This window comes from Aquila chrysaetos, chromosome 2 (genome assembly GCF_900496995.4).
Source record: "Aquila chrysaetos chrysaetos chromosome 2, bAquChr1.4, whole genome shotgun sequence".
Classification (NCBI taxonomy): Eukaryota; Metazoa; Chordata; class Aves; order Accipitriformes; family Accipitridae; genus Aquila; species Aquila chrysaetos.
In genome coordinates this window covers 9,167,438-9,194,922 of record NC_044005.1, presented here as the reverse complement: position 1 = coordinate 9,194,922, position 27,485 = coordinate 9,167,438, and the positions used below count along the sequence as shown (strand labels likewise).

Below are 27,485 nucleotides of genomic sequence, written 5' to 3'. Positions count from 1 at the left end.
AAAATTAAGAGCTTAAAAAACACACGTGGCTTTATTCACCTTCTGGCTTTTTAACCTTAAGCATATGTTCGGCTTACACTTTTATGATTTTCCATGTAATTTGCAGAGCTATTTTTTTTTTAATAAATAAAATAGCTGATTATACCATCTCACAACTAAAAACAGTCTGCCTCAAATTGATTAGACTCAATAAAATCATGGAAGTTGTCAACACTGATTAAACTAATGCTTGATGTTTCAAGGAATAATTATTTTATAATTAAGTGGTTTTAAAGCGCATTCATTTACATAGACTTCTGACAGTTTGCTGAGGCATGATTAGAAGCTGAGGTTAGTATCACTAGTGATAACTAGATAAACTGGTGTGCTGTGCATTTTAGACAGTCAGTTCTTTACTTTCCTATAACTGCAGCCTCCTTTTCTTGCAGCCAGTGCCAGCTCTACTGACAGTAATAAATAAGGGACCTGAAAGCAGATAGTTTGCAAGCAATTATAGAATCAGATCAGAAAGGACCTCAATAGGTCATTCAGTCTCATTTTGTGCCTAACCAAAACCTCCTTTCTTGCAATTTAAGAGAATTATTTCTATTCCTATTGATTGTGGATATGAGAAAACGTTATTCTATTTTTCTTTGCAACCGGCTTTTATATATATGAAAATCATCATTTCCCCTCTACCATCTCTTCTGTAAGATGACCTAAAATCATTCAATCTGTGCTCAAAGGCAAAGTTTTCTCAGCTTCTAGTCATTCTCATTGCTTTCTCCTGCATTCTCTGCATGCAACTTCTATCTTATTTTTCAAGTGCCATGATCAAAACTGGAGACGTTACTAGCTCACGCCTCAGCAGTTCTGAAGGAGCAGATTATACTCCAGTTTAGGCATTTCAGTTTTTACCTTTATTTGCAACAGCATGATGTTGCAGACTCATTTTCAGAATTTGATCCAAAATAACGTATCGGTTCTTTTTAATGGAAATTAAGCAGCTGTTCCTTTACTTGAACAGCTAATGATTCCAGCTTGCACTTGTTCCTATTAAATAACATCTTGTGTTTTCAGATCATGTCTGCTCCTTGCCAGGATTATTTTGAATTCTAATCTTACCTTCCAGTATATTTGAACTCTGCTTGGTCTTGTCTGAAGATATTAAAAGGATACTCTATATGGTCCAGGGGGTGGATAAATAAAAACAGAGAACTTTGTCTAGAACTGCTGTGAATGGGGTTAAACAACATACTGTAATTATTGGCACTAACTGTAAAGCTGGAAAATAATGATAAGTCTTAAACAAGGGAAATGTAAACACAGGCAAAGACTAATACTTCATACTCAGAGATCAGTATAATTTGATTAATCTCTCAGATTCACTTAAATGTTTAGTGTGAAGAATTTTTATAATTGAACTGTAGCAGTGCTATAAATGTCTCTTATTTTCTCATTCCTATGATTATTTGATTTTTACTCATCTTAGTTTTCCCTCTTGTCATTCTTAGCACGTAAATGGGAAAAAAGCAGGAGCAGATGAAGCAGGTGGTAACTGGAACTTCACCCTGTTGCTGGGACTGTTATTAACTCAGGTATAAAATGGAATTAAATGAGAGTAATAAGCAGATTTGTAAGAATATTTTATTAAAGATACTGTATCAAAGCACAGAGTAAGGTTTAAAGATGATGAAAACTAACCTGGAATGTCTTCACTGATACTCTACATAAACTACAAATAATTGCGAAGTTACAGAACAGTCACAGCCTGTTCTAGATGTCCTGCTCTTAGTAGACTGTTGAAGGCCTATCTTTAGGTGATGCTGTAAACATATTTCCCTTCTCTCCTGCTTCGTGGCGGTCCTACCGTTCTCTATGGAAAGGACATCTCATTTTCTATTAGATTTCCCAGCTATATTGTGCCTTCTCCCTGCAGAGGCCCCAGTGGTACGTGGCTTTGCCCAGATATTCACGATCTTCCCCTTTGCTCCAGCACAGCCACTGGGACTGAAGTGTCGGCATTCCAATATTGCACTGAAGGCTTTTAAAAGGCCTATATTAATGTTTAAGTTGTTATGTGTTAATAGAGCTGATACCTTCAACAGCTATATGCTGAAATGTTTGGGGCTATGTAATTAGATTAAGGAACCACATTCAAAGATATCTGAACATCTTTTCTTGCATTTGTATAGCAACTTTATGAACTCAAAAAGAGTAAAGCAAGCACAGACACATGCCCTATACAAGCTGCAATACAGACAATATTTTACACACTTCGTAACAACAGTAATGAAAATTATGCCAATTTTAAATAAAATTATAGACAGACTCTTCTTGAGATAACACTTATACTTGAACAATGAAACATCCTTTTATAGTCATGAGTAGAATTAGTAAGATGCGTAACTACAGCAGAATATAGATCAGCATGTTTAGTCTGCTTACATGTCTCAATCTGATCCACTGTTGTCTGGGGGAAGCAAAAGAGATTAATACTTTTTTAATCCATGCTGGCCCTAATTTGAAACATTTACTGCCTTGTTGGTTTTTTGGTTAGGTTTTTTTTCCCCGTTAATTTATCTGGAAACATTAGGATTCCTAAAATGCTCAAATCTGAACATGAATGCCTGATTCTCTTCTTCAAGCCAGCTTTTGCAAGGCTTAGATCCAGAACAAGGGGCACCCTGTGCCCTGTGAAGATTATTTCACATTTACTTATCTCCTTGTTGTTAAAAACTTTTCACCATTCTTGTATAAGACCAGAGCACCATTTCTTTACTCTCCACATACAAGCACTGTGCTCCATGGAAGGTCCTCTTCAGCTTGCAAATGATGATCATGGCAGCAGGGGGAATCAGGTCAGCTGGATCTTTCTCACCATCCTGTCCTTCCTCAGGGACCCTCTGTCCTCAGTTTTTAAGATTTTTTATTCACCTTGTACTCCAGATTAAATTGTTTTTCCTCTTTTTTAACACTCGATAGTTTAGCAGTGTAACTGTCTGAAAATACATAAGTTTTAGTTCACGAGTATACACTTCTAATGTTTGAACTAAAAAATCTGAACAGTTTTTGACAGAAACTAAGAAGCCTCATTTCAGAAAAGGAGCACTCCAGCACACGAATAGCAAATTTTGCAAACTCATTTCAGTGCAGCCTGTAACACCTGGCATCTGCCTCTTTTGGCTGTCTGCTCCATGAAAGGAGACTTCAAATTTGTTTTTAACAGGTGTAAATAATAGTCACAAAAAAGTAAGTTTTATAATACAGGTAAGAGTCCAAAACAACTTTTACTGCATATTCTAATTTGACTGTTTTGGTGCCTTTTGCGACTGCTGCAGTATGTCAAAAAAGCAAAGGTGGTGCCAATTCAGATCTGGCACACGCAGTTCTGAGTTTTTATGAAATCTTTTGTCGACCCGTTCTTCCTCATGTCTTCTTCAAACCTGGTTCTCTCAGTTGTTCAGAAGCTTAGAAGTCCCTATTTCACTACTGCCATGCAGAAAAGAAATGCAAGAAAAATATTAAAGGTCAGAAGCCCACACTCCTGTACTGTATTTGCTAGCATGATGTGGCCCCTCCCACCTCACTATGGTGTGGTTTTGCTCCAAATTCCCATCCTTCAGTTATATTCAGAGCACCCACCACAGTCAGGAACTCTGTTTAAAAGCCACACGGTTCATTTCCTTCAGCCCTTACCCCACCAAAACACAACTTAACCTTAAACAATGTTTTGATCTTGTTTCAGAAACTTTCGTTTGTTTCTTTCTCCTTTGCCTTCCATTTTCAAAACAGCTAAAGATTTGCTGAAGAAAAACTTCACTTCCCAAGCCTCCCAGAAGTTATTTTTGTTACTTTCCAGCAGTGGTTTATGGCTTGGCTTACTGGATGCTCAAAAAATTGCACGAGTATTATTTCCCCTCAGCCTGGACTTCTCATAGCTTGGAACACCCCCACCCCGGAATATTTCTTACTGCTTCATATTTGCCTCTGTTTGTTTTTTTTTTTCCCTTGCCTAACTCAGAGATAACTGTTATATATTTACTTAACACCCCTCCCCAAATTCTTATTTTAGGTTAAATGCAGACAAATTATATAAATATTTACGATTCCTGTAAGTGTCTTTCAACCAAACTAATTTATGACAAATATGAGCAGCTTTGTATCCGATACGAACAATCAAGAAATTGGAAACATGTGGATGTAACTTTTAAATACAATCCTGGGGGGGGGGGGCGGTTCTTGGTATACTGACTTCTTTCTTTTGATATGTAAATCATATTGTACAAAGTACACAATTGTCCCGCTTCTGGCTAATTTACACTTGATGTTTCTATGCACACTATGGCAGCCCTGGACCAAGTGTTTGTGTCTACACTGCAGAGCAGGAAAGGCTTCAAGGCTGCATGTGAAGCCAGGTTTGTCTGCTGTCTGCATTACTTACCTGCTAGAGCATCCTCAAGGCCAGCTCAGGGCTGAATTTCCTGGCACACCTTTGAGAGGAAAGCGTTTAGAGTGGTGCTCCACACTTCAGTGCCCATTATATAGGATGCCCTGTGTGACACGTGGCCAGGCCCTCACAACATATGCCAGGCCCAGAATTGTCTGTATATTACTTCTGCCCTCTGTGGCACGTCACATACTTGTTGGTGGGCAAAAAAAGCAATCTGGGACCAATGGCTTTTGTTTCATGCCAGGAGGGCGATGTGAACATGGGGAAGCAAGTCTCGTGCAAACTGCTGGCTTCAAAGTACTGCTGGTTCTGGCAGCAAGTCCATGTGTCTACCTAATACACTCTTCAGATCTTGGAGGGGAATTCATTGGACTGATGCAATTATCTCAAAGTAGCTCTTATTTGACTAGCTCAAAGGTCAGGAAATGCCTTTTTTTGTTTGTAAACTAACAGAGGAGAAAAAAAGGTATCCTAACTACAGTATGCATGTGAACATCATTTTTCCCTAGGCAACATCAGTATTTAACACTGCTGTTTATTAAGATGCCAGCCTGCATTTTACAGGCAAAGATCTCCGCTATTTGCAGATCATACACAGCTCACGCAGCATGACAGAGCTTCTTTACACCACCGCCCTCAAATACATCGACTATGCTGTGTGGGATCACTGCTGAGTGTGGGAAGGTGGGTTGCCTGTGAATATTAAATTACATTTTTCCGATGAGACTGCAAAAATACTGTTAATCAGTGCCAACTGTGGTGGTGTGGTGTACATACAGAACTGTGAACACCAGAGAACTGCTGGCATGGGTAATAGCTTTTAGCCCACAGTAAGCTAGATTAGAGGTAGAATGTTGTGCCCTCCTCCCAGACTCTAAAATCCTCTAGCTACCCTAAAAACATAAGTTGTTTTAGGAATGTACAGCTGCAAGAGGATCTGCTTCACTCTTCACACAGTGAACTCTGCTCAACTGTAGAAACGTTTGAGCTTTTTAAATAGAAATATGCACGTTTCCAGTTAGCCACCAGATGGAGCTCACACCTCCCCATCACACAAATCCATGCACATCTGCAAAGTTAAAGCACTTCAGAGACGTTACAAAGGATGCAGTTTCTTCCACTTCATAAAAGTCGGAGGAAGTCTGTGATTAGCTGCATGTTTACAAATAAAAGGAGGATCTGGAGATAGATCAAAGATAACTCTCCAGCTTTGGCATGATATCAGGTTCCTGTACTAATAGCATCTGCATGGGTTTGACTGTTGCATTAAGTGGTTGAACTCGGCATATCTCATCATGTATTAATAATGATTTTTTAATGCTTAGCGTATTTATTAGAAGTCTGAAGATTCAGCCAGCTAAGGACCTGAAAAAAACAAAAAAAAATAACACCCCCACCCCCCAGCTAACAAGATCTTCCAGACTCCATTTAAAAGAGAAGCACCTACTGGGTTCTTCCTCACCCTGCTTTCTACAATGTAAAGGGAATCAAGAAGCAAAGATAAGCACTGTTCCAAAATCCAAAGGATGTAGTACTTCAAGCTTAGTAAATAGGAGCAGCAGCGCTCAAAGCCTGTCCTCGTAATGATCTAAGTAGCTTGGATGGTCCAATCATACCATATATGCTTTTTACTGAGAAGTCTATAGTTCATCCAGGATCTCGGTGACTTTGGCACAGCCCCAATGACTGGGGAGAAAAGCAGATCTGAGATAGAAGATTGTAGTGTGTGAAATACACTGAATTAATGTATATGTGTTTTAAGGGACATCTTTGTTTTGACTCTGTGTAACAAACCAACATAGCTTGTGAGGTCTGGAAGGCCACAGACTATTCCTACTTTCATAGTAGTGCTCTGTTTGAAGCCAGTATTTCTATTTGGGGTCTAAGCCACACTGAACTTGATCAAATAAACATTCTCCAAAGGAAGCTGCCTTTGAACTACTTAACTCTTTGCAGAGCAACTAAAGCTGAAAGAACTGTAACAATTACTGTAAGATTTCTTGTGTCTTAATTGACTTATTTTGCCGTTTTTAAGTTACTGTTCATCAGGACCTCCGTCTTTTTCTGGCAGAACTGACCATGTTAGCAACAGCCAGTAAAATCTAAGTGAAACAACCCCATCTGAAAGCAGACTAGGTGGGGCTAATCGTCATACTTCCAGGCGTGCAGACTGCGCCAGTGTCATGTTTTACAGCATATGTAAGTGTACACAAATTATATTTAATCTACCTGATAACAATGCAGCTCAGAGATCCAAGCTCTCTCCTGGGCTGTGCGGCACACTTAAGACAATTTCTTGCATCAGTTCCAAGGGATCCTACCCTGTATTTCCTCCTTCTACAATACTACTGTATCTATCCTTTTCCTGAAGGAGGGATAGTCTAGATTTCATCTCTTAAATAACCAATGTCTAGAAACCAGAACCTCAGTAGTCTGGTAGCTGGGAGACTCTCCCAGTAGGTACCACTAGGAACCGCATAGGCAGGGAGGAAACAGAGGCACCATCTTTAGCATGCTGAGTAAATTCTCTAACGATGACTTGTGTAAAAGAAAGGAACATAACTGGTACCAGAAGTGTGGTTGTATCTATTACCAAAACAAAAAGTAATCTATGGTATTCAGCAAACTCTATTTTTAGCCAGAGTATCTGCATTTCCACAAACTTTCATGGTCTTGGGTCTTTTGCCATGCAGAGAAGGACATTATATTATTTCTCCCATTCATTCTCTGGGGAGTCGGAAGCAGAAGTCCCTCTGGTGACCATCCCCAATGTAGTGGGATGGTTACCAAAAAAAAAGGAGAGAATAGGTATTACTGGCTTGTGTAGGCTCAATTGAACATGTGAGAACTATTAAAAAAGGCAAGTTCTTAGCCCTAGTCATTGCTTTAAAACAGGAAGAAAGCACATCTTCCCATTTCAAAAAACAGAAGGCAAATAGAAGAGCCAAAAGGATGAATTTTTAAAATAGCAACCTTGTCATCAGGGGAGATGGGGAAAGACTGATTCTTGCATCTTTCATGTTGGCAACGCTGCTGCTGCATAGACCTTGGCAACTGCTGACACTGGTGGCACTTTGCCTGACAGACAGGTTGAGAAACCAAGGATTTGCAGACAGTCCTGACTTCCAGTAGATTTCCCACAATCCACACAGCTTCCAGGGTTTGGAGGCCTTTAAGGAATGCTCTCTTCCCATCATCTGAGATCATCTCTTATTTGCAACCAAAAAAAAAAAGTACACCCCAAAAATCTCACTGATGCAAATCACAGCTGAATTTGAGTAAAAACAATAGCAGCATGAGGACTTTTGTCAGAGAGGGAAGTTCTTGAACAGCTCTGAAAAGGCTAATTTTTTTTTCTCCCACAGGAAATGCTAGATGCAGCATTGTTTTTGTGGTTGTAGCTGCAGGAGGATTTACTATAGTTTTAGGATGCCAGAAGGCCCAGGAAAGGATTAAACCTTTTCATTTTCTTGCAAGAGAATCAAAGATACTGACTCCTTCTGAAATTCTGGGTTCTTGGGGTGAGGTATGCCATGCTAGCTAGGCAAAACAAACAGACAGTCAAAATCTGGCCTTGGACTATCTGCTGATTTCTCATCTCATAATTTTCTTATGTTCCCTTGAATACAGTAATATGAAACTTTAAAAACATATTTTCAACTACTTTTATATAGGGAATGTGCACAAATTACTGAAAAACGTTCCTCTAAAAGCATGATGCATGATATTGTTTTCCTACAACTTAAATAAAAAAAAACCCAACCCTACAGGACATTTGAAGGCAAAAATGATCCAAATAAAAATCCGATAGCATTTCTCTTGTAAAGTTGGCACTGGTCATTCAAGTACATGAAAAGGAACATGGGCTGTTTGTTTCAGGGCTGAATATTTATAGTCATGATGAACTGAATCCTGAGTCATGAGCTCTGTTGCCCTGTAACAAATTAAGATTTGTCTTTCTGCATGAAAAAATAAAATAAAATCACAATTAATTCCAGAATTGTAGAAGTGACTGTAAAAGTGGCAGAAGACACTTAATTTATAAAATGTGTCCTGTTTTTTGGCAGCTTCCCCCTTCAAAATCTCAGCCTACTAACACGTCTCAAGAATACACTGCACAGCAATATTTTAGTTTTTTGGAAGTTGGAAGAAAACACAGAAAACTGGTTTATAGCTGAGAACTACAGAAATGTCAGCTTTTAAAAATGCTCCTAATTTCTAGCCTTCAGCAGACTTTATAAAGTCAAATTAGTCATGCTTCATCTTGTAGGTCTTTAAATCTGTGACAAGCATCAAACCAACTGAGAATTAGGGAAGTCAGAATATTTGATTTTTAACCCTTTCAGATTAGGAAGCACTTAAAAGTCAGAAGCAGGCACACAGGGATAGTAAGAGATAACTGCCAACATCTCCTTAACTTACACAAGGAATTATCCCAAGCTTTCAGTATTAGACCAAAAATAAGATGACTGTCTCCCCTCATCGCGACACCCAGAAAAGCACCCATCGTGACCAGCGAGGGGCACAGGGCAGCAGGAGAGCGGGGGCCCAGCTGCCAAGCATGTGGGCAGCACAGCTGCATCTGTGTCCACAGCTGGAGGGCACAAAGACAGAGGAAGGTGGGAGCCATTCCTGGTGTTTGGCCGGACAAGGGGCCCAGCTCATTCCTGGCCTCGGGCCAGGCCGACCACACGAACCCAGTGGCGTGGAGCACTACATAGTCTGTTTCAAGAAAGACTAAGAAAGCTCCAGAGCATATTTGAGGGCTGAGCTGAACTCAGGAAGGTTTCCAGTTCTCATAAAGAGGGCAGATAGCATAGATGTGTCTCATTTGTATGTAAGAGGCTGGGCTGCCTTTTTTCCTTATCAGGAAATAGGAGATGAATGTAAGAGTTCAGCTTCCATGAGGATGCTTGGGGGAGACAGAGACCGAGTTAAGCTTGGGACGTGCTTTGAGTTCTGGCACAGCTCGTTTAAGCAAACGAGCCCCCGCTTCTCCCCTCGTGCCACCCCTTCTATTGTGCTAGCACAAGATCTGACATAGAGGCGGAGAGGGAAGCACAGCGGGGAACTGGTCCAGCCAAAAAACAGCCCCAAGGGAATAAAAAAAAAGACCGTTGTTTGATTCAGTTCATTGTGAAGCTACATAAATACGTGCTTTTTGACAATGGAGAGGCTGGCACACACGGGATATGAGAGCTGGAACTAGGTGGGGAGGAGGAAGGGGCTGCCAGAGCTCAAGGTGGCACTGCCTTCAGGAGCAAACTTACGTCCTCACCAATAGGCGAGATACTCTTGATGGTTTAGCACTAGTGTTCAAATATAATAGTGTAGTCAAAGTATTCACTTTTATAACGAAGTATTTTTAATGTATTCTCCAGGGCAGTACATTTTCTGTCTTCAGCTTTGAATAAAAAATATTCTGAATTGTATTTTCTCCATTAACTGAAAATATTAAATAGATAAGTCCCCTAATAAAAGCATAAATTCTTAGAATTCTGTGATACTCTATTCAAATCAAGATTTCTCCACAGACCTGTTGGCTACAAATATCATTATACACAACGTAAATACTCTTTGAATTAACAAGTTGCCAATAAGCATTTACAAGTATATATATTTTTTAACATTTGAAACATCTCCTCTGAAACTGAAAAAGAAGCTCGACAGCTTTTGTGATATTTTAAGGCTCATTCCAGGTCTTTATGAATTCCCTCTTTTTCACCTTGAGTAAATCCTGAAAGCTAAGAGCTAGGCTGGCTACTTACAAATTATTTTCAGGGTCGCAGCCCACACCACTGCCAAAATGAGGAAAACAACAAAACAGAGAGGCCCTCCAAAAATACAAATAGCAAATCACTTAAAAATATAAGTCAGAGCATCCAGCAAGTCCTTCTCTTTCTGGCTACGCCTTGTGCAATGTGGTATGCTTACACCCCCACTCAAATATCCTTAAGTGCTTTTACACTCTAACAGTCCACGTAGCGCAGTAAGGAGATGCAAACGAACTATGTTATGACGACTGAGAAGTACAAATTTGTTAGAGGAAACACAACTCTAAATGAAGTATTTCTGCCTGCCCTTCACTACCTTTCAAGTAACAGCAAGACTTCTAGGATATTGTAACTGCAGTTGTTTTTTTTTTTCAGGTCTGCTTTCATTCTGTCTCCACAGTAAGTAATTTTTATCATGGTAGGAGCGTGGAAACACCCTCATTTCACTCTTCTGTCCCATTCCGGGGAGAACACCCCTGTCCTCAGAAGTGACCAGACCCAGGCTGCCTCAGCACCCACCCCTTCTCCCTGTTCACAGCAGCCAAATTCCTCCTGTCACTCCAGGCCTTTTCTTCAATAGTCCCGTGCTGCTCCCCTGCATGCTTTTACACATCACCATAAGCACTCTCCCCATCTACTTGCAAGCCAGGCTGTCTTGTTTGTGCCTTAGTACCTTTGATTTGTTCTCCTATACTCCCCTTGATCACTTTTCGGGCTACTTCAGTCATTCTGGTTTTCTCTGCCTACATACAAGTAGATCCACTCTTAGGCTCACCTGCAGTGCAATTCATGCTCTTTTTGAGCTTTAGCCTGGACATTTCATAGACATGAACTCCCAAGGCACTGGGGTTTGTTTCACAAGAACAGGAAAAAAAATTAATTCAAGTTCAGTTGGAAGGTTTAACAAACTTTCCTTTGAAAGGCTACTACAACACAGCTTATAATTGAAAACCAAAGGTATTCCAGGGTGTTTATAAAGTTAGACAGTACACATAAATATCATCATTCCCAGTTCCTCCATTTAACTTCTGTAGTTGGCAGGTCTGCTTACACTAGGAAGTCACATTTTTTGTGAAATGTTTTTGGGTCAAGTTCAGACCAATACATTGTAAACAAGGGCTCCTGACCCTGAGCAGGAGTCTCCATAAATCACCCTTAGCCCTTCACTGTATTCAGGAATGATCTCTTAGTTCGCAGAGGTCACCTCTTCCTTTTCATCAAGGTCTTTAATCTAGGCTTTGCTGTGCCACTGCAGTCCTTCCAGCACAGGGGCTGGCTGTACTTGGTACACAATCCTCGCTCCGAGTTTGTGCCGTAGTGAGCTAATCACCCAGGCCGACAGCTCTCCCAGCCAAGCTGAGTCATTCTCACTCCGGTCTCAGGCGTCTACAGGACATTTTATCCACTCCTCCAGCCGCCCCCTCCACGCCACCTTTGGGATTTGCTTCCCACTGCACAGCTCTAATCCTGCCCCCCACAGCCTTTGGCACTCCCTCCCACTCAGGAACTCCTTTCCCACTCAGCCCTCCCACTCCCCCAGTGCCCTCCAGTTCTCCCTCGCTTCCCTTGGCTGCTTTTCCCAGTCCAGCCATAGCTGATAATGTCACGGATAACCTGTGTGTCAGAGAATTGGTGTGTGCAGTGTATTAACCCTCCCAACTCTTCCACTACAGCACTTCACTACTTCATCTCTAAGACGATCATTGTAGTTAAATATTTTGTCTTCTAAAGAGTCTTATAATCACCTTAGCACTAATTCCAGTGCTAGAAAGTGTTAAAATACCTATCCCACTTATTCTTTGAACTTCTACACACTGAGCTTCAGTCTGGGTTGGGATGAGGAATGTGGAATAAATCCTAAGAAGGGGGAAGCTCTGAATTAACTGAAATGCTGGAGTGCATTCACATCCATGGTCTTTTTGGCCCCAGTATTATTCAGGACTTGGTTGGCTTCAGCATCATACAAGAAAACATAGGACTGAGCAGTTACAGCAAAACACTAACGGCCCAAACTGCACCCGAAGCAGTCAATGCCCAGGGAGCCAGCTGCCGGCTCAGGACTGAGGTCTGGTGGCAGGATCCTTCTCCATCACTGCATAAACGCACACACTAGCAACCAAGAGAAGTTCTAATACACATTTAAAACTGAATAAATGCAAGGCAACTCATACTAATTTAAATAGTTATAGTGGACATTCTGAATGTATTAATTTCTCTAAATAGTCTAACATTAAAGCTTGATACCCCTTGTAACCCCCAAGAAACAACAAGGGATCAAAGATCAAAGATCCGACAGCGACAAGCGCGTGAAAGCCCTGGACTACACCCTCAGCTCCTGGCTCCTATTCTCAACCCCACCACTGGCGCGTGAGGTGACAGAATAGAATATTTCACTTGGAAGGGACCTACAGTGATCATCTAGTCCCACTGCCTTAATGGCTCATCTAAATTTCTTTCCTCCCTCCACGGCTCAGTGGGAAATAGCATTACTACCCTCTTTGATAAAGTGAGATTTGCTGGGAGAAAGTACTGCTAGGTTTTATTTTTTAATAGTTTTCTCCACCATTACATATTAGGATCCCTTCCTCCCCCCATTAGAAATCACGCACTTAACAAACATTTAGACAGCTGGTGCCTAAGAGTCAAAGCCAGTCATTCTCTCAAAGGCCAAACTGCCTCAAACTGATGTCAGCTGGTACTTAGTAGGATTTTTAAATTCAATTAAATTAAGAGACAAGCTACGCAGATTAGGGCTATACTAGAATCAGAAAGAAATCTTAAAAGGCATAAAATATCTTTACATTTATTAAGCAAACTCTGCAGTCTTTTCTTGTTGTATTCTTGTTGAAAAACAGAACATTCAGAAAATATGAAAACAAGAAACAAAAAACCTAAGGTTCACATGAGCCACACTCCCCCTTCCCCTCCCCACCCAAGCAATGGGACTATCTTCAAACCCATCCCACTTTTAACTTCCCAACACAAGCAGCAAGGCACCATTTACAGCTAGGCTGAAAAATGAGGTCTTCAATGCACATCACCATTCTGCATTCCTAGCAATCCACCACAGCCACTCTTCCCTTGTATGTTAGGATAAGCAAGTTATATATACCCACGTAGGTACAGACAGTAAAAGAAAGGCCAATGTCAGTTGTACAGTTCTGCTAGGACTTCAAGTCTGGAAAATGACCACTCTGCTGGGAACTCCTCGGTTATCCCGACAGTCATTAACTCCCTTTCCTTTTGCGCACACCAGTCCAAGTCTGCAAGGTTTAACTGAGCCTACGTGCTCTCACCCCTGGGATGCATGTTCCAACAAAGCCAAGAAGCAGAGGACCAGGACAGCCAGCTCTGCCCTTACAGCAGAGTCAGAGAGCAAAGGATTATTTCTTGGCATTGGGTTTTTTTCATTTTGAAAATTAATTTGGGGATTATAAACAATTATGCTCTTGCACATTAATCACTGTGGTCTAAAATTTTCACATGAAGAAACAACACATGGAAATATTAAAGCACTCATCTTACGGACATGGATCCGAGAACTGTTTAATAGCAGTCAGTGAAGGGGTAACATTGTGCTTTTAATCTACAGTTTAAAAATAATGATTTGTATATCTACTTAGTAAAACAATAAAATTAAGAACAGAAACTGATATTAGGAAACAGTGAAAATGTAATAATTGAACACATGATGCTTTTCAAAGCTATATACTTAATGAGCCTAAATAGACACCTATGGTTAGGAGGGTCTTAAAAAAAAATAATAAAAAAGAGACTTATTTTCAATTTTTTTTTTTTTTCAATTTTTGTCTACTATACTTTATGCCTTGCTTTGGTGTTCTCTCTGCTGCCAACTTAATGCTTTAACAGTATGTTTACGCTTATGTTCTTTTCAAATGCTTGGCATTATAGTGAGATCTCATATCTTTCCTCAAATTAAATTTTGCTCCACATACTCCACATGTATACAGATGAACATCCATGTGCTGCTCCAGTTGCTCATTATTTGGGAATATCTGAAAGCAGACCTGGCATATAGTCTCTCCAGCTGATAAGTGAGATATCATATGCCGTACATGGTCATGTTTTCGGAAGTTTCCTTGATCACAAATGGAACAGACATACCTGGCCATGCCTTTGTGCATATCATTGTGGAGCCGCAACTGGCGCTCTCTTAAGAACTGCTTCCCACATGTCTGACAAACAAACTGTTTTTCCTTGGTATGAACAGTATAGTGTTCCCGCAAGTGGCAACGCTGATAAAATCCTTTCCCACAAAGATTGCAGAAATGCTTACGTCTGTGATCCCTCTCGTTCTCTTCCATCATGGAGTTCTTGAACAGATCTTGCTCCAGGCAGTTTGACATATGTTCAACCACTAGGTTTTCAGTTTCAAAACGCTGACCGCAATTAGGGCATCGGAAAGGACAGGCAGAATGCTTGTATAACTGTTTTTTTTGAAGGCTGTTCATTTGGAAGTGACTGTCCCTGAAGTCCTCTAGCATCTCTGCAAACATCATGTCCCTTATTTCCGACTGCTCCTCAGGGTTTTCTTCTAAGTCCATTTTCTCCTCAGAATTTCTGACACCGTTCATGGTCAGATCCTGGGGCTCTCCACAGGTCTGCGCATGATCCTGTAACTGCTTGCCTTTGACCAGTATTTGACCACACTTGCCACAAGCACATATATTTTCTATGTGTTTGGATAAATAATGAGAGGACAAATCTTCCTCGGTGATTGTTAGCCCACAGAGTTCACAGGGAGCGTTCTCCACATCTTCCTGCACTGACGGAGCCTTCCTGTTAAGGTGCCGCGGACTTTTCAAACACTTTCTTTCATCCTCATCCATGGATAAACGGGGTTTTAAAGTCTTCCGAGCATTTCTCTTCTCTCTGATCTCTTCCTCGACGTAGTATCTGTAAAGCGGCTCTTCCTGCTCATCATCTAGGTCGTCATTGTCGGAAGACTCATTGCAGTCTTTATCTGCCACCTTAATGATATTAAAATCCTTCAGCTCATCTGCAGGATTGTCCTCTGGTTCCATCTTGATGATAATCCTCTTCCTCTCAGAGGCTCTACTTCCTTCTTCACCTGATGTCTCGGAGGCAACCGTGCTGCTTTTTCTGCTTGTGATGTTTGATACAGGAGATGAAGAATCGTCCGCAGCTTGGCTCGAGTCCCCCTTGTATTTCTCTGTTTGTGTGGAGATTATTTTAGAAGTAGAGTCCTTTTCAGTAAAGTCTATTTTTTCAGCACCGTAGTACCTGGCACTTTGGTAGGAATGCCTGTTAGTGCATGTTAACACGTGCTCATCCAGTAGCTTTTCACAGCTAAAACTAAACCCACAGCTGTCACAGGTGAAGCTTCTTCCAAAACGGCGTGAGTGGGACACGCGCTCTTTTGTGTGAGAGAATTTGGACGTGGTGCTTTTTTTGCAGACATCAAACAGTTGTTCGGGGAAGCTGCTCAGCTGCAAAGCTTCTTCATCAGGCTCTTTGTTATGGGACGTATTTACTGTTGAACTTGGCGGCTCCATGCCCCACCTGTTTGCTTCGCTGCCATTTCTAGCAAGTGTGTCTTCATACATTCTCACGCCAAATATCATTTTACTATTCTGGGTGCTAGAAGCAGAAGATGAACATTTTAAACTAGATGAGTCTGTATCCTGTATATCTTCTAGACATTCAGGTACGTTATATAGCTGTAAATAGTTCATGGCCACTTTAAATTGCTCAAAATTGGCAGGGGCTGTCATAATTTTTCCTAAATACATGAACTGTAAAATAAGATCAAAGCATTCAGCGCTAATCTTCATGTTGCTTAGATTCAGCTGGGCTGTAGTGTGTTGATGGTTCATAAAAAACATCCTAAAATAGGAGCTGCATGCAGCAAGGACTGCTTTATGTGCTTGAAAATAAATATCATCGATAGCGATACAGCAGTCGCACAGAAAGCCCCACTCTCTTTGGTTGTTTAGCTGCTGAAGGACATAGTTGCTGTGGCTGGTTCTTGCCATCTTGTACTTCAATTATAGCCCTGCATAAAGAAGAAGACATCTGTTAAATCACAAGCACAAAAAGCAAAACCTGCTTAAACGTAGGGAGTAACTGCCATCTTTTTCCTCCCTAGATCTTCCTATTCTCACACTGTTTGTGGTACAGCTTCCTGTCTGGAGATCTTTGCTGGTAACTACTTAACGAATATTGATGCCAGGGAAAACATCCATAATTCCATGTTCTCACCACCAGACTTAACAAGACTAGTAAACTAATAAACATAACCACCACACATGTCAATCAGAGCAACGCTGCTGGAATGTAAATTAGCAAATATATCTCAAAGTCCTACAGCCAAGATTTTCAGATACGAATTCTGGATGCAGAACTTCAAAAACTTCACAGGGTAGACTTCTGTAAGATGGCCCCAGGACAACACCTATACAGGGTGAGCTGACTGTAAGAAACCACTCTTCAGTCTCAACTTGCCTTTTTCACCTGTCAGTCCAACAGACATATGATGCAACACATACTGGAAACCAGGCCAGGCTCAAACTGGTCTTTCCCTCCCCATTAAAGGAAACTCGCAAGATACATCAGTGGAGCATCCACACAGGCTGTATCTATGCACTTTTTGCTCTTCAGGGCGGCTCAGGGACAGTCTCAACCTTATCTGCAAGGCATCTTGCAAACCAGGAACTGCAAACTCAAATGCGTTCTCAGAAGCGCAGGGCAGCCCGTCAGCGATGGCATGTCCCGCGTACGAGCCTGCTGCAGATGGTGACCAGGCTAGCTGCGCGGCAGCCGCGCGGACTGCAGAGGCAGGAAGTGGTGCACGCTGTGCCTCCAACTGCTCTCAAAACCGCTCGTTCAGAGCGCTGTAATATAACCAAAACATGTAGACGGGAGACGGGACAAAGAAAAACTCTGCACTTGAGAACTGCGAAAGCTAGCAGGCCAGAGGTGGAGCCACAGTAAGATGAAGCCTCGACAAAGACTAGAGGGAAAGGTCTGTGAGTGCTGAGGGTTGCTCTAAGTGAAAGGACTGATTTGTCCTCAAAAGAAAAGAGGAAGAAAATATACTAGTTGATGTTAACAAAACCATCCAGAAAAAATGTATTGTACACAGGAGGTGTGCATTTGATTTACAGAAGATAAACTTAACCAAGTATGGCCGGATCCAACAGGTAGTCACTACTCACTTTGGAAAACCTTTACTGATATACATATTCTGTACTAACTGCGCAGGGAGGGGGGTGAGAAACCAACACAAGCTATAAAGAATGCCCTAACTGAAATGAAAAACCTAAAGCAATAACAAGCATTAACATTTTGAAAGGTTATTGCAAACAATGCAAATAGCTATAAGATATTTGTACAAATAAAGTACAGACTAGCAAACAACACACATTAAATGGCATTTTATGACTCAATGAAATGCATGGATTGATTTGCAACCATTCTTTCAACTGTCCAAAATTTAAACAAAATACACACAAAAATGCTCCCTATTTCTTCTTATTCCCCTGACAGCTTACATCTCCTAGAGGCTGGGAAACGGGTGGAGAAATTAAATTCCACAATTAGTGTTGAATTCGCAAGTCGTAGGCGTTGCCTGGCTTGTTAAGTAGCAAACCTAATGTTAAGTCACCATTCTTCTTCATTCCACGAAGGACTGCCATGGAAGAAATGCATTCAAGCTCTCAAGACAAGAACATGCTCACCCCACCCAGCAATATTCCCTACTGCCAATACATACATATAGCAGTACTTATGGATCACCACCAGCACAAGACCTGGTCTGGCAACAGGAACCTTGAGATTTGGGTTGAACTACACTGATGATGAGCATCTGAATGGCAGCTGCCCCTCTCCTCTCAACCCAGTCCTCCACACCCAAAATTCAAGGCGAGCACCCTGCCATAATAATTCTCTGACCAGTTTGGCCCAGCGATGTCCACTGCAGAAGTACAACTCGTTGCATGAAATTAATTTAATGGCTTTCTTACTAACTTGCAAAAGGGTGGCTTTGAAAGTAGGAGAATCTCTGAAACAGCTTCATGTCTTTTGTACAGAAAATTGATTATTGTCTAAGTCACTGGGTAACTTCAGATGTTTCTGTGAAAAACTGCAGAGCTCTCAACATCAAGTAATAATAAAAGGGCACTTCATAGTCTTCCAAGTGCTAACGTGTTTTGGATTTGAGGTAATTCATTAGATGCTTAAATGTAATTCAGTATACTGTATCAAGTATTAAGAACAGCAGCTGCATAATGACAAAGAATTTACTTCGACTTCCACGTTGTAAGAGTGAAAACCAATGAGAAAGTGAGAAGATGCAGTCTAAGGCACCGCTGGCCTCTTGGTGTGAACTGCCATTGAGACAAGAGAAGGCTCAGGACAGCTGGTTTTATTCTCCTCATCCTCATAAAGTGGCAAGTTCTAAATGTTTTATTTAAATTTTTTTTTCCTACACTGAAAGTATTCCATCATGTCTTGCAATAGCAAAACAGCAATAGATGCAGCAAATCTGTACCGAAAAGGTCACAAAACAATCTGCACGCACCTGCAGACGGGGGCGTTTCCAAACGGTGAGAACAATCTGGCAGCCACTGGAGTGACAGCACACAAACTCGTCTTTTCTAAGTTTCCTTCTTCTTTGGAAAAGGTCAAAGATTTTTCTCCTTCTGACAGGTGAGCTCTTGTAGAGCTTTCAGCATGTGAGTCCCGATACCCAACAACGACCCATTGGCAATGCCTACCTCCTACCACCACTCTGGAAAAAAACAGCCGGAGCATGAGGTCACTTGACCAGGATGGCAAGGTGCTCGGATACGTACCCAGCCTCTACTGCGGTAGTACTACACATAGGTATTAAAATAGAGAGCGTTTGAAGTTATTTATGTTAATGAAAGTATTGGCATCCTCCCTCTGGATGCTGTATTAACCTGCTGGATGTAACTATATATTTACAGCTGCCAGCACTTCCCACTATTGAGAGCCTGTGTTGGGCTATTTAAAACTTTGACACATTTCAGCCAGCAAAGGCGAAACTTTCCTTCTGAATTGTCTGCTTTGGACTGATTTTTTTTTCCCCCTCCACAGAAAAATTCAGCCAAAACGGTTCCAAAAATAAGGCTAAGAAAAAGCTTTCATATATGTAGATGATTACTTTTTCTTTTAAAAATAAAAAAAGTTTCTCTTCCAAAATCCTTGAAGAGAGACTTCATAAGGGAGAAAGTGCTATGCTTTGGATATGTTGCCACAGTATAAAAATCTGCCTGAATTTGGCCAAGCTATAAGCTTGAGGGGGAGAAGATAAAAATTATCAGTTTGTTCACACTTAAGGCTTTTGCTAGTTACTAAAATCTCAGATTACAGCCTCGCTGAGAACATTTCATCCTCTTACAGCTCCTTTGTACATGGGGGCCTGCCTGAGCCATCCCACCTGCAGAGAAAGCCCCCTTTCACGCAGAGCTCTGCCACGGTTTTAAACTACAAGAGGGTAGATTCAGACTAGATATAAGGAAGAAATTTTTTACAATGAGGGTGGTGAAACACTGGAACAGGTTGCCCAGAGAGGTGGTAGATGCCCCGTTCCTGGAAGAGTTCAAGGTCAGGTTGGACGGGGCTCTGAGCAAGCTGGTCTAGTGGAAGGTGTCCCTGCCCATGGCAGGGGGGTTGGAACTAGGTGACCTTTAAAGGTCCCTTCCAACCCAAACCATTCCATGATTCTGTGTGCCACCTCCACAAAGTCACAAACCGGCAGCAGGGCTCACCAGAGACTGCTCTGCACCATGACTCACTGCTGGGTTTTAGCATCCCTCCTGGCAGCCAGAGGGAGGAGAAGCCCGCTTCTGGCTTACATGAGCCAGACCCAGGAGGGGACTTAGTGAAAACATGGGGAGATTGGGGACTGTAAGAAGGATGCGAGGCAAAACCTCTGGAAATCGGGAGGGCAGGGAGAGGCAGGCTGGGAGTGGAGTGCTGAGGCAAGAGGAGGGGACTGGGATTAGGAAGCAGCAGTGGGAATTAAAAATGGGTGCAATGAGGGTCTAAATGGCGGAGGGAAGGTGCTTGGGCAAGGGGCTGGGAAGAGCCAAGTTCCAGGGGCTAGTGCAGAAGGGGTAAAAAAAAATAGACATGCTTTTGCTGGGGCATGGGTGGCAAACAATTATAGCATTCACCCCTTCAGAGCTGGAATTGAACCCCAAATTCCCAATTCAGCGATCCCTTTGCTGTCAGCAAATATCACAGGCTTGCTGACAAACTCCTTCCCATCGAGAGCAAGCTCTCAGAAAATGATCATTTACCACTATTTTGTTACTTTAATTGCTAGAATGGCAGAGATCTGCATTTATCACCCATGTGGGTGGTTCAGTGCTGCAAACTATTTTTGAAGTTTCCTTTGGAAAAAAGCAGGCATTAGAATAAAAACAGGTCCTTTTTAAAGAAAGCCCAAGGTTTCAAAGTGTAGACACAAGAAATGGCGTAACTACGCTCAGTTCCAGTACTGGATTAATTCAGCTGCCGTTTATGTATGCATCGTAGTACAGTCTTCCAGCCCTCCTCTTACCAAAGGCTCCCTTCCTTATGCAGCGCATCCTCTGGATCTGTCCCGGGATGGATCTGAGCAGCAACAACACAAGATCCCTCCTCATTCGGCACAGCATTTGGAGGATGTGAAGTGAATGAGACTGGGGGACGACAAGGAGAACCTCACGGCAAGGAACACTGCCTTGGAGAACAGCAACCCATCTCCATCAGTGCCAGGACAAGTCATTTCAACCTTTTTTAATATTTTTTTTTTCTAGTAATTCTGGCTTGCATTTTTCAGATGTCCAATTTCTTCACACAGGGAAACACAATCAGCAGCAACTGAGGCCAATGGGAGCTATCCTCTGTAGGTATTAATCACCGAGTATCTTGGGAAATTAGAACTCTATGCATGTGAGTTTGCCAATCCAAAATTTTTAAGTATTTCTGATCCTTTCTGACTCTTTCCTATTTCAAAAAGAGGAGAAATGCCATCTGCTTGCCCAGCTGACTAGCACACTGCCTTTGCAAAACACCCAAATACTGTAGTCACAAATGTCACAGGAAAGTCAACGAGGAACCCAAGTAACTCCATCTTCAGCAATGATCGATTTGTGCAGTAAACACAGCGACGGGCCACGCCGTAAGCCATACTAAACGATGTGGAGGTGTTCTGAAAAAATGTTAGCAAAGCATCTGATACGAAAATGTAAAGTGAAGATATCTGAGTCAGGTATTTTCACTCTGATTTTCAAACTCAAAGTCTCCGTATGCATTTTATTTTCCTAGTAAATGTTTATTTTTACACTGCCGTGCTTTGATTCAAGCTGTTTGTCTGCCACCAGATTTTTTCTTTTCTTTTGAGTCACCACTCAGATACTGTTACTATTCAGATATCACCATGAACAAGGTAAGTTGCACTATTACACTAACCAAGTATGTTGTTTGTAAGTCTGCCAACAAGCAAGAACAGGTATTTACTATAGCTCCATGCTTTTTGTCATTTCCTCACATTCAAAATTTTCTGAGATGTTTTAAAACTATAGAAGTAAAAAAGTCCTCAAGCGAAGAACTGGTAACGTTCTTTTGCTAACTTCTCCGTCTTTAAAACAGACGTACCACAAGGTTCAGAATTTAGGAGCCTTTCGGCTCCTAAAATTAGTAGGTGGTTTTCAAAACCCAGCATTTCCACTGCTGAGCAGGCAAAACCAGAGTGCTTACATGCTTAGTTACTGGCTGCTTTTCTTTGGAAACCAAGAGCAGGCTGGACAAAAGTATAATAAATGAGTGGAGAATTTGGTGCTAATAGAAAACGAGACGGAAACCTCAAGAAAACAACGCCCGGTTATCCAAAGAAACAAGCGCATGGGCAGCAGAAAGCAAATTTCCCATCGCAGTCTGACACCATATCCCACCCTGCCGCGGGTTCCCAAGAACTCTCCTCCCTGAAGAGTTATTTTGCCTCTGTGGGTCAGATCCACCAAAGAGCCTGGATTCCTAACTGACAGCATCTAGATGCTCAGGAGAAAATCCAACACAACACGTCTAAATTCTCGGCACGATGCCCGAGAAGCTTAGGCGTTCGGCTAGTGCACTGACCACGGAGCTTTTGACAGGCTACAGCTTTTATCTAGACATACTCAATAGGAACCCACTGAGATTGCTCTGGTACTCTATAGTCCAAGAAGGTGCCTCAGTTTACACAAATGTTGCAACACGGCAAAGAACTTGGGGCCAGGTCACCACCGTCCACCTCAACAGGGCGTATGGATGACATGGCAGTTTGCATTGCAAGCATAGCCTTGATCATGAATTAAAACAATCATGGAAATTCCATGTACTGCCAGGGAAAATCTTTCGGACTACGTAGGACTGAAGGTATAATTTATCCTCCTCCCATAGCCCTTCCAATCAGCTGCCTTTAGGCATGCTAGTTGTGAAGCCGTTTCCAATGATGTAGATACTCATCTGCAGACGCATCCTGATGGCTGAATCAACTCATTTTAAACAGACTTGTGGCCAATGTATAGAAACAAGTTTCAGTTGACGCTTGGGCTAGAACTGAACCAGGGAAAGGTAAGGTGCTCCAAAGCCCCCAACCACGAGCCGTTGGAGCCACTTGATCCCTCCTCAGCAGGCAGTTCTCTGCTGATTCAGCATCCATGTCCACAAATGAGAAAGTGCCAGCAAAATTTAGCAAGTTATGATTCTCAGCTGCTAACTAAGAATTAGTTAAGATGTACTACGTGTTCTTAGGTAAGAACACTCCTCAAAAGACAAGGAATAAGGTGTCAGAAAAGCATGAGTGAATAAATTAAGAAAAAGGCATCTGCACTAAAACCCCGTCACAACTTCAAACAACTTTAGATCAGATCTGTGGAGTAAAAGTACGAGAGAGAGCTTATGCAGTCTTTTAAAGTAACTTGCTAGCCACAAAGGATTACTCTAGAAAGACACAGTTATCTTCTATCTCACACCTTTACAGCTGTAAAAAGTTGTCAGGCAACAAGGTAATGATATGTTTAAAAGAAACAATTAGTGGGGGGAAAAATGGTGCCACCCCATTTATGCCTTGTAGCAGAAAGATGAGCCTTTTTATCTAGGCTCTCTGAGTTACCCTAACTTTCAACTTCAAGAGGCGTCTTGGTGGTTTAGCCATCTCTTGAGACCCTCAAATGAAGATACGTGTGTGCCTTCCAGGAAAGCATCCCTGGCTAAATACAAGTCATACTTTGGCATAACAACTTGCTGGATCCACATGAATGAAGCACAGTAACTTGTGACACACAGGTCAGACTACAGATTTTGTTGACTCTTTCTGGTCTTAAATGCTTCACATTTTACTTGCAGCACATAAAAAAAAAAAAAAAAGCAGCCGCTAAGGTCTCCATCCAATGAAACAGATTTAATATGGGGGAAAAAGGCAGCTGCCAGCTAATTCTAGAGAGTTTTACAATGACACAACATGCAGAAAGAAAAAATTACCAGACAAATTTGAGGATATAAATGGTCTTCATGCAAATTATGTCAGCTGTTGTGCCCACACGCTGTGTCTGCAGCAGAACTCTTTGGGTGACAGTGTTCACCGTGCTCAAGCAGAGGCAGGGCAGGATAACCCAACCGCTGAGGAACCACTGGTCAAACTGAAAAATGCACATGGGGCTTCTCACGCTACGTGTGTGTGAGGTCCGGAAGGACTCTAGTGAAAGGTCCAGCTGTAACAACTAAGAGAAAGGACACTAGGATTTTTATCGGGAAACTTTCATTATCTCAATTCTGAGCAGCTATTTTGTTTCCATACAGCAGGTAAGCAACTACAAAGGCTTTGTCCATCCCGGACTTTCAGGGCTCTCCACAGTCAGCAGCAATGGAAATCTGTGAAAGAGGCAATTAACCTCACACATTCAAGTAAGAAAGCATCTAAAAACCCAAATGACTCGTTGCTACGAGCACTCTCAACGTAATTGCTGCAAATTCCTGTGCCAGTGACAACACTGGCTGAGTCTGATGAAGAAAAGACTTGTGCAAGCAGAGCTGAAGCATCTGTTAAGCCTGTGATCTTATTCCACACAAAACTTTCCGGCTACCAGGAAGAAGGGGCTTCTATTACTTCTCTGAGCTTCCCACGCAGCACCAACCCACATCTTCATTACCTACATCCTCCTGCGGCCACCCTCATCCATGCAACCCCCCCACCAGTGCATGCTGGTTCCCTGCTATCTCAAACAGCAGCAGAGTGCAACTAAGACAACTTGTTACTCCTCAGGTTTTCTGGCCAGTCATCCAAAAATCTCTCCATAATCTTGTCAACTCACTATGCTGCTGCCTAGGAAAATCTCTGCCAGCGCTGCAACCATTCGCGTTTGGCCGGTTTTCCCCACGGCCATATGGTCTCAACGCCTCTCCCCCACACGCCATGAAAGCTTAAGTTGTAATTCGGTAAAAATGAGAAGCCCGCATCCCCCCTGCTCACGGCTGCTGTGTGGGTTTTTCCAAGAGCTGTAATGAGGAATGTTAAACAAACACCTTTAATTAAAGGAATGTTTGTTTAATGTAATTAAATGCCTAAGGAACACCACACTGTTGCAGCCCCGGATAGTTTTACAGTATGTGCTGTACCTTGCGATACTCTAGTGCGAGGGAAATAATGCAAGCAAATTACATAATCTGGCAGTAAATACCCAAATACTAACCAGCATCCAACCCATGCTATCCGTTTACCAATGCCTACGTGTCAAGAGGAACCGGCACTCGTCTATCAGCCGACAAATAGGCCAAACTTGAGAATCTGAGTTACCAAAAATCCTGAAAAACAGACAGGAATAAAACCCCAGCCCCAAACCCACAGCCTTTTCAGTCCCCATTTCCTCTACTCTTTTTACTACCTTTCTCTCCGAGAAGAAAAGAGGAGTCCTTTGAGGAACGAGACTTTCGACACCGCTCCCAGAGCAACACAGGGCTTGTTTTTATGTGACAAAACTATTCCCCTTCCTTTCCAGCCGCCTCCAAGGCGATCCTGTGCACTGCCAGCCCCGAGTGAAACCCAAGTCTCCTGCCTGGCAGGGTGGAGCATTCCCTCCAGGCTGCAGCTCCGCTCGGTTTTTCGCTAAACTACTGCAGCTCGCTCCAAGTTTTGCGGTTTGGTGTTTTTTTGTTGGTTTTTTGTGTTGTTTTTTTTTTTTTTTAAAGGAAAAAGAGAACGCGGCGCTCGGATCTGCTGGCCTGCTGGCGGGGCGGGGGGGGGGGGGGAACGACGACGGGGCGAGGCGGCGATAACGGCCCTCGAGATGTTTAACGTGACTTCCAAGCCCCAGAGTCAACAGGGCAGCGCGGTGCCCTTCCTCGCCTCACGCCCCTGCTCCTCCCTAGGCCGCTTCTCGTTTTCCAGCGCCGGCGCCCCGCCGAGCGGCGCAGCATCCCCCCCGGCCCGCCCGCCCGCCCGCCCGCCCCCGCAGGGCCCCGCCGCCGGCCGCCTCCCTCCCCTACCCTCCCCGCAGGTGGAGCGCGCCCGCCGCGGCCCCCCGCGCAGCGCCCCGGGGACAACCGCGCCGGACCCGCCGCCGCCGCCGCCGCGGCGCCGCGGCCCGGCCCCCCGCGTAGCCCGGGCGGCGCCGCGCCGTGCCGCGCCGTGCCAGGCCGCCGGGCGCAAGGTCACCGCGGCCGGCCGCGGCTGGAAAGCCCCTTACCTGGCGGCGCCGCTGCCCCCGCGCCACTATGGCGGGCCGGGCCGCGCCGCGCCGGGCCATGCCGCGACCGGCGCCGCTCGGCACTTCCCACCTCCCGCCGCCGGCGGAGCTGCGGCCGCCGCGCCGCGCACCGCCTCCCGCCTTCCCCCCCCCCCCCCCCCTCCCCGCCTCGCTCCCCGGCGCCCGGAGGGGCGCGCGGCCCCGCTTACCCGCGGCGCGGGGAGAGGCGGCGGCCGCCGCCGAGGGGGAGCTGCCCGCGCCGCTCCCGCCGCTGCTGCTGCTGCTGCCGCCGCGGCTGCAACAAAGGACTTCCGCCCCGCCGCGCCTGCTGCTGCCGCAGCGCCGGCTCCGCCGCGACCGCACGGAGCCGGACCCCTCCCCTCGGCGGCCGGCGGCTCCCGGCCCCGCCGCTGCCAGCGCTGCTGCGCCGCCGCCAATGCCGGGGCCCGGCGGGCGGCTCCCTGCCGCGCTCCCCTCTCCTCCCATGCCGCCGGGGAGGCCGCGCCGCGGCCCGGGCTGGCGCTGGCGGCTCCCCCCTCCCCATGTGCCGCAAGCCCGGCCCCTCCGCTTCCCACCGCCCCCCCCCCCCCCCCCCCGCTCCCCCGGCGAAGCCCCCCGGCGCGCAGAGGGGGACCTGGAGCGGGGCATCGGCCGCCCGTGGGCGCCCACCCGGGACCCTCGCTGCCGGGCTGTCCCGTCCCGTCCCGTCCCGTCCCGCGGCGCTCCGCTCCTCTCCCCTCCCGGCCTCCGCGGAGCCGGCTGGATAATCCGCCCCTTCCCCGCGCTGCGGGTCTCGCCCCGCACGCAGAACGGGGTGTCCTCCCCTTCTCCCTCCAAGCAGCCGTGAGCGGCGGTAACGGGGAGGTCTGGGTTCCCCAGGTGGATGTCCAGCGTTGGGAGTTTCGTACCCGCAGCCTTACCGGCCTCCTGCGTGCGGCAGTTTAACTGCAAGTTGCAAGAAAAACAACTGCAAGTTGCATGAGAAAGTATTTCCCTTTTGCTGCAATTTCACACGGTAGTATCACCGCCTTCCCTCCTGGAGTTTTACGACGATGCAGGGCGCAGAGGGGCTGGCAGCCGCTGCCATGCTTTATCACAGATCCCAAGGACGGCGCTTTTTTTTTTTTTATTCATCTCTCTAGGAGCTTTCCCAGGCCCTCTTCCCATCGCTCTCTGGACCTCTCCTGCCTAACAACATCCAGCTCCTCTTGAACTGGCCCGTGTGAGCAAATGGGATTTCCTGAAGCTGCGGGCGGCCCCTCCGCTACCTGCCACGGGGCTGCGAGAAAACATAAGCCAGGTCAGGCTTTCCTCCTGGTCCTGCCACTTGACTTTTCCACCCCCAAAGTGACATTTGTCATTCAGCGCAAGCATCGGAAGTGTTTAATCTGCACAGCTCCTTCATTCAGACGCAGTTTCTAGAGACAGAGATTGGTTTTATGTTTGCTGCAACTATCCAAGATCCCTCTTAGCTCCAGACAAGCCAAAGGGGAAAATTTAATTGTAGCAAAGTTAAAAGATTTGATTACAAGTTTGAAAAGGACAGAAGTAACCAAAAAA

The 27,485-nt window shown here is 44.2% G+C and overlaps 1 protein-coding gene across 8 annotated transcripts; it reads right to left on the bottom strand.

The window, feature by feature from the left end:
• Window positions 1–1,608: 1,608 nt before the first annotated feature.
• Window positions 1,609–27,138, bottom strand: ZBTB1 (zinc finger and BTB domain containing 1). 8 transcript variants are annotated; one of them, XM_041127371.1, is made up of 3 exons: window positions 16,835–16,918; window positions 14,332–16,243; window positions 1,609–3,471 (listed from the first exon to the last, which is right to left on the bottom strand). In XM_041127371.1, exons 2-3 carry the CDS (start codon window positions 16,221–16,223, stop codon window positions 3,435–3,437), a joined length of 1,929 nt encoding a protein of 642 aa, XP_040983305.1. In that variant the 5' UTR covers window positions 16,224–16,243; window positions 16,835–16,918; the 3' UTR covers window positions 1,609–3,434. The 8 variants fall into 8 exon arrangements, with proteins under 8 accessions (XP_040983305.1, XP_040983309.1, XP_029863311.1 ...); XM_041127375.1 differs by having other exon boundaries at window positions 2,849–3,471; window positions 14,504–16,243; XM_030007451.2 differs by lacking the exons at window positions 1,609–3,471; window positions 16,835–16,918 and adding an exon at window positions 26,846–27,138 and having other exon boundaries at window positions 12,994–16,243.
• Window positions 27,139–27,485: the final 347 nt, after the last annotated feature.